Source organism: Etheostoma spectabile, chromosome 22 (assembly GCF_008692095.1).
Source record: "Etheostoma spectabile isolate EspeVRDwgs_2016 chromosome 22, UIUC_Espe_1.0, whole genome shotgun sequence".
Classification (NCBI taxonomy): domain Eukaryota; kingdom Metazoa; phylum Chordata; class Actinopteri; order Perciformes; family Percidae; genus Etheostoma; species Etheostoma spectabile.
This window is the reverse complement of record NC_045754.1, coordinates 4,093,548-4,105,577: the sequence shown is the minus strand read 5'-3', so window position 1 is coordinate 4,105,577 and position 12,030 is coordinate 4,093,548. Positions and strand designations below refer to the sequence as shown.

At 43.4% G+C, this 12,030-nt stretch overlaps 1 protein-coding gene across 1 annotated transcript in view; it reads right to left on the bottom strand.

The window, feature by feature from the left end:
* Window positions 1–9,216, bottom strand: part of LOC116672600 (disco-interacting protein 2 homolog C-like) — an 80,979-nt gene extending 71,763 nt beyond the window's left edge. Inside the window, 1 exon segment of the mRNA XM_032504516.1 lies at window positions 8,705–9,216. Coding sequence (XP_032360407.1) covers window positions 8,705–8,783 — 79 coding nt within the window. The 5' untranslated portion in view covers window positions 8,784–9,216.
* Between the last annotated feature and the right edge of the window lie 2,814 nt (window positions 9,217–12,030).

The window sequence follows — 12,030 nt, the reverse complement described above, 5'->3', positions numbered from 1 at the left end:
TAATTTCTCTTTTTGAGTCATGTCATTTCAATGTTATTTCTGCAAATGGGAAAAACTGACCAACACATATGTAATATATAATAAAAAATCGATACTTGGCGTCTGTGTGATACAGTATTGCCACTGAAAATATCGCGATACTGCACCGAGGTGTTGCTCTACCACCCAAGACTCATATCCTGACTAGAATCTGAGTGTGACCACGTCAGGCTAGAACCATAGACCGCTATGCAGTCTATGGCTAGAACAGACCCCCCCCCCCCTCCGCAGCGCTGTGAAGGAAAAATTAACAAACGTTGGCGTCAAATGTCTTATCATATTTCAAGTCTTGGTAAAAATTTTATCATAGCTATAAATCAAAATATTTAGACTGTTTCATTTAGGCAAGGTTCTTGCACAGCTGATTGTTTTTAGAGGAAATCTGACATCGGAGAACTTCTTTTGTCTACTGAAAACATGCTTATGTTCTTCAGACTGAGATATCAGTACTGAAACTCGAGCACTAGTATTAAAAGAATCAGACGAAACAAAACGAGCCTCATACAGCAGCAGAAAAGAGTTGGATTTTAGGTTCAAAAACCCAGTTTAATGATCTAAACCTCTCCCAAAAACCCACTGACTGGTCCGACTTCCTGCTGCTGTTTTTTATTCATTTTGAAAGCAATGATCATTTCTATACATATCATATATATTTTTTCCTCTATAAAGCTTCAGAAGTGAGAGTGAAAAATGGCGATCCCAAATTCCAGCCCAACCTGACATCTTCACACGTCATTGTTTGTCCAAAAACCCAAAGTTACTTCATTCCCCGCAGTATAAAACAGAGAAAATCAGCAAATTCTCACATTTTAAAAAGCTAAAACCAGAGAATGTTAGGCCTATTTGATAATACGGTATGATAAATGACAAAAGAACAGTAACATGATTGTGAAAATTGACGGATCGTTGGAGCTTTAGGCTAAAATCTCGGATGTTGCCACTTTCAGGTCGGGACAGATGTTGAGGATGAAACTAGACACAGCTTTAAATAAATCCACAGACCCACTGAGCTCTAAACTGCTTAGAAGAACAGCAGAGCACCACAAAAACAGATCCCTTCTATATACACTGACTCTATAACACGACTATGTATTAACTCACTATATCTACGCTGTTGCTCTTATCACATGCTTCCAGATTTCAGGTATTATTACTGATAAAACATCTCATTTTATAGGAACTTCTTCCCCAACAACACTGACTAAAACTACAATTTACAGCAGCTCTGTAATGGTTTCATTCATGAGGCAAAATCAACTTAAAGGGACACTTCAATGATTGAGCTTTGTGTCAGTGGAAACCCGGTAGTGTTTTTAAATGACCGTGCATCAGTCCCTCATGTCCCCCTAAGACCAGGGGGACATATTGTGTGTCTGGAGGAATAAAACTCGTTGTTTTGTGTCACCTGAGGCATTTTTGCCAGAGGCAGTGAACTACAAGCCAGCTAGTTCTGCATGTTTTCAACCCGCCTAAAGGGGGTTGGAGCCGACGTGAGTCGAGTGTCGGCCATTTTGGAGCTAAGCTACAGGCTGCTATCTCTATTTCAGCAACATTTACAACAATTACGTGCGTTCAAACTACCGCACGTGTCCCACCAGGATACACAGGTACAGATCGGAGAATATGCAAGGAAACGTTATTACAGAAGTAACACTGGCCACACTACGCGAGCTACACAACAGTGTAGCTGACTCCGCTATCTAGCTACCAGGCCTGCTAGCCTTCTGAGCTGATGCTGCTCTGTCAGGTAGGACTCGTGGAGGTGGGCTGTGTTATCATGGACATAGACTGGTGCAGAATTGGGGTGGGGGAGGGAGGGGGGGGGGGGGGGGACGGGCTTGAATCCAGCTACTGCTAACTGCTGGTGGAGCATGTGACTGTTAAATGCCGACCATTCAACATTACACGCACATTCACGGCTTTGTTTACATCACTCCAAGCGCTAATGCTACCATTGCGTTAGCTGAACTTTATGGAGCCTATAATGCATGTGCACTAGCTGAGGCTAGTTCATATCTCGTTTTCATACAATGTCGTTTTTATATTTTTCTAATGTGTAACACAACTTGAGCCACGGTGAAACGTTGTCTTGGGATATGGTTGAAACGACAATGAAACACACTAGAGTTGAGTTGAATGCCTCGCCTGTCTGTCTATGTATGGAAATGATAGGCGTGGCTTGGGTGCATTCTGGGATTTGGTGTCTTTCATCCACATGAGCCAAAAACACATTTTCTGGCTTTTCTCGCCCTAGAAGGCACTAATTACGGGGAAGTAAAAAAAAAAAAAAAAAAATCACATTTCTACTGCATAAGTGACCCAATTTAGAGATATATTCATCTTTCCAACGGTGAAATATCCCTTTGACTAAACAACAACGTAGAATAATTAATCAGAGATTATTCATGGCCATCCCTGGTAGCGTAGCTGTTTTTTTTGCAGTGTGAGGCACTGCAGATCCAAATAAACAGGGCTACGCTGACCTGAAATACTCGGCCTCAGGCCACAGATGTTGCTGTATGTCTGCATGCACACGACCACAACAACTAGAGCTGCACGCTTGGTTTGTGTCGGAAATAGAAGAAACTCGCAATACTGTGTTTTCTCAAATCTGCAAGAATTTGTAAGTGAAACACCACAATCGACTATTGTGACTGATAAATATTTAGTACAGAAAAAAAAGAAGCTTTGGTGTGATGTGAAATATTTAGCAGAGGAGGTCAAATGTAGCGTCAGTTTCACACCTAATAGCAGCACTTTGTTGATTAAATGTGTGGATATTCCCTCTTTTTCAAATCAGTTCCTCTTGTGCTACGTTAACATGTTTATTTTAATAAACGGACATTTTTTCTACCTCTCTGTTTTCAAGACTAACATCGTGCACAGCTGTCAGTTTTCAGAAAAGTGTTTATTTACACGTACACGTGTACATACAGTGGCTTGCATAAGTTCACACACCTGGGCTAAAGTTGATTAAAAAGCGGAATAAAAAAACCTCTTTTGGAATATGAGCTTAACGCCTTAATTAAAAACATTTAGGAAAATCCAACCTTTTAAGGACACCAATTTTCTTTATATACCTAGACCTATGGTGAAGGGTATGTGATGATGATGGGGGGGTTTTTAATTCCAAAGGCCAAGGGAACTTTATCAGGATGCACAGTATCTTGATCCATGAAATAACTGGCCTTTATTAATAAAAATCTGGCTGCCTCTATGGGAATTTAACATAGGGGGGTGTATACTTATGCCCCCTGTATTTTAACATAGGGGGGTGTATACTTATGCCTCTGTATTTTAACATAGGGGGTGTATACTTATGCCCCTGTATTTTAACATAGGGGGGTGTATACTTATGCCTCTGTATTTTAACATGGGGGGTGTATACTTATGCCTCTGTATTTTAACATAGGGGGGTGTATACTTATGCCCCTGTATTTTAACATAGGGGGGTGTATCCTTATGCCCCTGTATTTTAACATAGGGGGTGTATACTTATGCCCCTGTATTTTAACATAGGGGGGTGTATCCTTATGCCCCTGTATTTTAACATAGGGGGGCGTATACTTATGCCCCCTGTATTTTAACATAGGGGGGTGTATACTTATGCCCCCTGTATTTTAACATAGGGGGGTGTATACTTATGCCCCTGTATTTTAACATAGGGGGGTGTATACTTATGCCCCTGTATTTTAACATAGGGGGGTGTATACTTATGCTCCTGTATTTTAACATAGGGGGGTGTATACTTATGCTCCTGTATTTTAACATAGGGGGGTGTATACTTATGCTCCTGTATTTTAACATAGGGGGCGTATACTTATGCCCCCTATATTTTAACATAGGGGGGTGTATACTTATGCCCCTGTATTTTAAGAAAGAACATTTATTTATGTACAATACATTATTCATTCACAAAGAAAACTGCTGTCCTTAAAATGTTGGATTTTCCTACATTTTCTGAGTTATGGCATTTCCAAAAGATGTTTTTTTATTCCTTTTTTTAAATAACTTCAGCATGGGTGTATGAACTTATGCAAGCCACCGTATGCCGTTAAGAGCGTGCCAAACCTGTAGGGGGCAGTGTGACGAGAAGCTCAAGCCCACATTAGCCAATCAGAATCCCGAAAAAGAACAACATCAGCAACGAATCACCTCCTCTCTCTTCTCTTCCTCACTTCCTCAGCTGCTTAAAGCTCCGTTTGTCTCAGCTTACATGCAAACGTGCAAATCAAGAGTTCATAAATCTCCACTCAGGCCGGAGATTTTACAAAGACTCGTTTTCAGATGCAAATTCTCTGTTTGCGTGTTAAAAAATAATAACCATGTACGTGTAAAACAGGGCCTTTGTTTCTCCTGGTCAGAGACACCTCACACACACTGCACACACACACACCCACACACACACAATGCCTCAGCATGGGTTGAAAACGAGAAGCCACTGAACTCTATCTAAACTCCAGCAGTCGGGGACTCCACTGGCTCCAAAAATAACCGTTTTCTATAGACGTCTAAGAGAAAATGAGCCTTCTTCTTTCTTGATTTATTACCTCAGTAAACGACTTTATGGCCTCAATTGCTAGTTTCAAGTCTTCTTCAATACAGCATGATGTTCGTGTTGTAAATGATGGTCCCTTTTATTTCAAAACAGACCATTAAGCCGGGGATGCTTTAGGGGGGTGGCTAAACGCTGACCTGTCAATCAGGACAGAGGCTTAGCAATGCTAACCGTGCTAACACTGTGGACAATAAATTAGAACTTGTTTTTGGCTGTTGTCTGTGTTTTCATCTCAAACGTTGACCCCGTCACTTTGTGTTTTCACTTTCAGGCAAATGGAAGATTTGCTCGTCTGAAAAGGTCTTGTTCAGCTGGCGTTAGCTGGTAATTTAAGGGAAAGTCTGATATTTTCTATAGTGACCTACATGCAGATGAACAGCACCGGTATCCGGACCGGAGGTCTGTCTTTACACGTCGTCAAAACTTTCAAAAGGGTTGAAAATCACCAACTTTTCCTTTTTTTAGCGTTGAGCTTAGCGGCAATGAAACCAATAAACAACACTTACTTAGCCGCGTCATCCTCACCAGCTCAGCTTTTGTCCAAATATGGTCACTTTTGGCTCAAAACTACCAAGATGGCGACAGCCAAAACGCAAACTCCAGGCTTCAAAACGGCAGTTTCCAAACCAACAGGTGACGTCACTGATGCTACTTCCATTCTTTTTCCAGTCAACGTGCACAACCAGAAAACTCCAGCGTAGTGATGGCCAAATGAAGCTTCATGAACCAGTGTCTTTATTTCCTGAGCCCACTAGATGGCGCTCCTGGTTTTAAGAGGAAGGCCGGAGGCGTTGCAATCGAGTGTATTCTCAACACTTGGTAAAACAGAGAGCGCCATGTAGTGGGCTACACTGGTTCATGAGGCTTCACTTGACCATCTCCGGAGGACATTAAACACAGCACAGGGCACCACAGCTTCCTCGTGAAAGACTCTAACGGGTACTTTAAGGTCTGGTGGACATCTCAGCACTGGGGTTTGACAGCTACTGAACCACCAGGGTCTGTTAAAGAGTCTGAAAGCTCCCAGATTCTCTCCCGCTATCATCCAACAAGTCCATTGAGAGCTCCGTTTGTCCCATCTGCAAGTCACTCTGAATAATGGCGCTAAGCTAAATGCCCCGAAACGCCGGCGAACAGCGCCTTAATGCCCGGAGGTCACGGCGACACGGCGGAGATGATGTGATTTCGGCGACACTAAGCGAGCGAGCGGGAGAGAGGCTTATCTGCCAGAGCTCAGCTGATTGCTGACTTTATCTAATAAACAGGTGGAGTGTCGGCTCGTCTTCTCAAAGACGACGAATATAAAAAAAGTTCCAACCCGTCATCTGACAGGAAATTGTTGCCTGGGGTTCATTTCTCTGCATTTCAATGCCAGTCCTCAGACACTCTGCCTGTTTAAACCCAGAGGTCTGTGTGGATTGAGAACCTTGTTAATGTTGGAGAATACCTGTTTTTCTTCCTTGCCAGATGTCTTGTTTGTTGAGTTATAGGATCTTCCCTCTTATCAGTCGATTGAACTAGTGCTGAAATGTTTACTTAAGTAAACAATAAGGAGGTAACGATCGCCGGTAAACCACGATAACAATGTTTACGATAACAATTACCGCTTTCATTTAAAATATCCTTGTTATCGTGGTGTGAAAACCCTGGGTTTAGTAATTCCCAGCTTAATCCGAGTACCTGAAGTTGTTGTGCAGGCGCACTGCTACCAATGAATCTGCAAATTAATTTTGCATTAACAATCCAACATTTTCACTGTTTAAATACTATTATAAAAAAAACAAGCAAATATTCACGTTTGAGAAACTGGAGATGATTTTCAAATCAAAAATCAAATATTGCGATATTTTTGACCATCAATGTCAATATTGTAGGTTTGACTTTTGATGCTTTCACAAAAAAACTTACACAAACTGATTTTAGATAAATAATCAATGAAGTGGATATAATGCTGCTAAACAGCTAGAACCGTCTGGTAAAATTCAGAAAACATCCCTTCTACTGTAAAACCATGAAAACAACACTTGTTTTATATCACGATATTACGAGATCCAAAATTTAAGACGACATCTAGTCTCATGTACTGATGCCGATATAATATCGATATATTGATGTTGATATAAAGATGCCTCAACTACTGCTCACCATGCTCTTATTTTGTAATGACCAAACACAAACCAGGACACATTCAAACACTCTCTGACTGACACACACACACACACACACACACACACACACACCCACACACACACCTGTCAGGCTTCATCCCACTGTGATCCACCAATAGCCCTGCCAGTCCTACACACACACAACCCTGGATGTGTGGAGTGTTTTATTCTGTCTGACGTCCGGCCGTGACGTTTCCACTTCCTCCCGCCGCTTCCATCATTAATAACATCTGCTAGCAGCAGGTTCTGCTCTGATAAACACTCTCGGCTGGATTAGGAGCTCCGATAGGCCTGCAGCTGCCACAGTCGTACCTCTGTGTGTGTGTGTGTGTGTGTGTGTGTGTGTGTGTGTGTGGTGTGTGTGTGTGTGTGTGTGTGTGTGTCGCTGCAGTGAGAGAAAATAAAGGCTTTCATAAACGACGAGACTGATCAGAAGGAAAAGGGACAGTTTGATGTGTTGAGGTGTGACTGCTCTCGGGGGATTTCAAAGACGCGTGCTGCTGTTTTTGGGGGATGAAGGCACACAGATTCCAGCGTGTCTCTACGTGTCAATGTAACCCCCTTTTTCGTGCTAAATTATTCAACGTTTGCCCCAGAATTTACACCCTGAAACCGCATCTGTTCTACGTTAACCTGGAGACACAGGCTGTAGTTTCAGCTGCACATCGCTGCAGGTGAGGCAGCTTTCGCTGCAGACCTGACAGTAGTGACAGATGAGTGAAGCTGATTCTACGTCCCCCATCAAAACCTTCAACCTCACAATATAGGATTTTTTGCTGCAAAGCAACATAATTAACCCCGGGTTTGCCGCGACAGATCACAATTACACAAATCTCGGTGCATAATGAATATAGCACACGTGAATCCACATTAAGTGGACATTTCAGGCAACAGGGTGGCTCACATCCAGCATGGATCTAGGTTTTCTCCCTCACTATGTAGGCCTTCTGCAAGCCTGTATGAATAAAATATGCCATCTCCATTATATAAGGCAGAAATGCCATGTTCGTATCGGAGATGGGTTATATAGGAGAAAGTATTATCTTATAGGAGAAGGAGAAACAGCAGGCTGGATTGCTGTGATTGAGATTCAATGGCCCATAGGAAGAGAGAGTTTGTATCTGTGCATGGAAGGAAAGAGAGGAAAAAGGGTGAGGGTGAGGGTGAGAGGGGGTGGGGGTGAAAAAATATTCCAAAGTATCCTCTCATTATTTTGCAGGCCCAAAACCACGGAGGCAGGAGGCTGAGATCACAGGCATCAAAAGCCAAACTGCCCCTCTGTGTGCGCTGTCACGCAGCGTTGCATCGCAATGCTATTGTGCCCCCCCCCCCCCCCCCCCCATACACGCACACACACACACACACACACACACACACACAGTCAGACAAACACTAACACGCAAGCACAAGCAAACATACACACACACACACACACACAAGCGAACGCACACACAGGTAAGATGATTGTCAACATCTCAAGGTCAAACAACGGGTTGGTTTTCACACCCGGAACGGGCACCCGGTCGTATGGTGTGTGTGTGTGTGTGTGTGTGTGTGTGTGTGTGTGTGTGTGTGCACGCGCGTGGTGTGTGTGTGTGTTTTAAACGGTACCGCCGCGGAGACAAAGAGCAGCGGCCGAATCCCGCAGTGTTCCCGCTCTGCCCTCATCCTTTGCCGGATGCACAGAGCTAGCCAGGCCGGTCCCTGGCTGACAAACATCTGGATGGGAGGAGCGGGAGGAAACCGGGAGGAGGAAGAGGAGGAAGAGGAGGGGGCCGCAGGAATGAACGGTTAGATTCCGTTAGTAGGTAGGCTCCCGGTGTGGATGATGGTAATGATGGTGATGGTGGTGAGATAACGGGATAACGAGGGGTAATAGGAGGGGGAAGGAATGAGGCTTTTTATCGCCCCATTTAAAAAAAAAAAAATCATGTCTTACCCTCTGACAGCTCGAGCTCCAGCTCCGCGAGCCGGGCTCGGATCTCCAACGGTATCGGCGACGCCTCACGGTCCGCCATTCGGCTTGTTCCGTATAAAAAAAACACCTCCTCCCCGGTTCAACTGCTGCCGCCTTCGCCTTCGCCTTCGCCGCTGCCGCCTTCGCCGCCGCCGCCGCCGCCGCTGCTGCTTCTACCGTAACCCCGTAACGCCTCCTCCTTCGCTCGGTAAGGGAGAGCTTCTCCTCGGCGGCCCCTCCTCGGCGAAGGCGCGGAAACACTACGGAGGCGTCGAGGGAGAACAAAGAGAGAGATAAATCTGGGTCTCGTTTTTTAACGGGGGCCCGCCATGGCGCCCGGCTCCTCGAATCGGTAAAGATCCCGGTTGCTCGGTCGGCTCTCTACGCTGCTTGTTGCGGTGGTTGTGATGATGGTGGTGGTGGTAGTGATGATGAGGAGGAGGAGGAGGCTCGCGCAGCCGTTTACAGCTTCTTGCCGCTGGTGTCACGTGACTCTACGGAGGAAGGAGGCGGAGGCGGTGGCGGTGGCGGTCATCACCGGCAGGGGGCGCCGCCGCCGCCGACGCCGCGCGCAACCACACCTACAATCAACAGTGACGGTGTAGTTTTCCACCTGAAACACTACGAACGACATACTCTGTATTCATTTGACTCAAGATTTAATTATTTTGCTCTTATCTCATGCATTCCCCCAAACATTTGGTTTAATTATCTTTAAATATTGCATTTTAAAAATACAAAATTAGGGCGCCAGGGTGGCTCAGTCCTCGACGCAGCAGCCGCGGGTTCGACTCCGCCCTGCGGCTCTTTGCTGCATGTCATTCCCCCCCCCCCCCCTCTCCCCCCTCTCATGTCTTCAGCTGTCCTGTCAAAAAGTAAAAGGCAGAAAATGCCCAAAAAATCATCTTTAAAAAGAAAGAAAAAATACAAAGTTAAAAAGCTTCAGTATCAATTTCGCTTCTTTAACCCTCGTGGTGTCCTCGGGTCAAATTGACCCGTTTCTAAGTGTTTTATACCGGAAATATGGATTTCTTTCAACCAAATTGCCCAAAACTAACATGGATGATTCCATACAACCTTACTTTCATTTAATTTTTTATTTTTTTTATTTAGTCTTTTAGCATTTGAATTATTTTGTTTAATGGTTTCCAAACAGGATCCGGACTAAACTTTGACATCTACCCATCTGAGATCCACTCAACATCCTCTGATCTCAACTATTAGTCAAAAATAATTCATAATTTCTGCCTTTTTAACTAAAAAACGGATGTATAATTTCATGTAAATGAGGTTTGTTGACCATGAATTCCAAGAATAAGAAAAAAAAACCTGTTTTTTGTTGTTGTTTTTTTTAAACCAAGAGCTGGAAAAAGTGACAAATAAATCAGAAAAAGCAACAAAAACAGTGGAAAAGCCCCCAAAAATATTCATTTTCAATTTTCACCGGGAAGGACAAGTTCATGGTTAACGGGAAGACAACTCAAGGGTTAAAAATGTAATAGTATTTTTTTCATTTACTCGGTTTATTTTATCAAAATCATATTTTGTGGGATTTTTTTTTTTTTTTTTTTGTAACAGTTTGGGACAGGGAGTTTTAAAAAAAAGTGTTTTTCTTTAGTTTTTTTTTTAAGTTGGGAGCTGTGAAGATTAATCAATTAGTTACTTTGACGATCGATTCATTTGTCACAATTCTGTGATTGCAGCTTGTTAAATGTGAATATCTTCTAGTTTCTTCTCTCATCTGTGACAGTGAACTGATTATCTTTCAGTTGTGGACAAAACGAGCCGCTTTTTTTTTTTAAATAGAGCAAATAACTAATCAATTAATCAAATTATGAAAATAATCTACAGGTTAATCAGCGATGAAAATAGTCCCTGGTGTAGATTCCTTGTTGGAAACCTCAGCACACCTCATACCTACGAGCACTACCTCATTTTGTTTTTACAAAGGCTTTTAACCACAACCTGTGGCCTTCATCAGCAGACGGAATTTCCTTAATTTTTTAAAATACCTTTTCAATTAGCATCAAGGAATACTTTACCCTCAAAAATGGTGAATAAAGAAGCCCAAAAACGAAGAAGTCTTGATGCATTGAAGGAATCAGGTGCTGTGATTACTTCGGGGGGGGGCAGCAGCTCAGTCCAAAGGGAGTTGGGTCGGGAACCGGAGGGTCACTGGTTCAAGTCCTCGTATGGACCAAAAAAAGAAGGGAGTTGGTGGCTGGAGAGGTGCCACTTCACCTCCTGGGCACTGCCAGGTGCTGTTGAGCAAGGCACCGTACCCCCCCACCCGCTCAGGGCGCTGGTTCGGCTGGCAACTCACTCTGACATCTCTCCATTAGTGTGTGTGTGTGTGTGTGTGTGTGTGTGTGTGTGTGTGTGTGTGTGTGTGTGTGTGTGTGTGTGTGTGTGACTACTAACAAGTGTGGACACAGAGTGTAAATTGTAATTTCCCCATTGGGGATTAATAAACAGATTAAAATTAGAATTCAATTCTTTGTTCACCGTGGCAGCGTGCGAGAAAAACTGAGTTTTCTTCCAGAATTCAAGGTAACACAATATACAAATGATCATTTTGACGGCGTGAAGTATTCCTTTAAACACAATCTACTGTTGCAAACATTAAAGCCTGCAACCACAGAAGAAAATAGATCTTTTCAAATATGTTCTACTTATATAAATGTTCACAGACGGGAACGCGAACGTGGACTTAATTTTGTCCAACTTCCTGCTGTATGTAGCCAGAGGAAATTATGTCAAAACAGACAGAATGCAAAGTTTGTGACCCATTTTAATTTGGATACGAGACAGACCTGAACACCGCAGATTTATCTTATCTGTCGAAGCCAAACGCGGTTTGCCCGGCTGTATTAATTAGGCGGGTTGGGTCAGTGACGTCCTCCCGTTTCACAGATTGCCCGTCTTCTCCATTGCTCTGGCCTTTGCCTTTAAATGTGGTCATTCTTTATTCAACATCTGCATGTGGAAATTTAACATCAACAAACAATGTTATTAATATCAAAAGGTCAAGTAGCCTTTTAATTGAGTCCAGTATGATGGACCGAGCCTAATGTGGCAGTGACACATATACGTGATCATCGTTTTGTCCCTCTAACACAGTGTATTTCATTAGTATTATTCATCCCATTCATTAGGCCTCTAGCCTTCCAGGAATCAAATCATCCTTAATAAGAAGTTCTGGGGCCACGTAATGGAGAAGTGCCTGCTCTAATGGGACTCATCTGCCATCTGCTGGTTTTAAGATGGAACCACAACCAAGAGACAGAAGACATTGGTGTGTGTGTGTG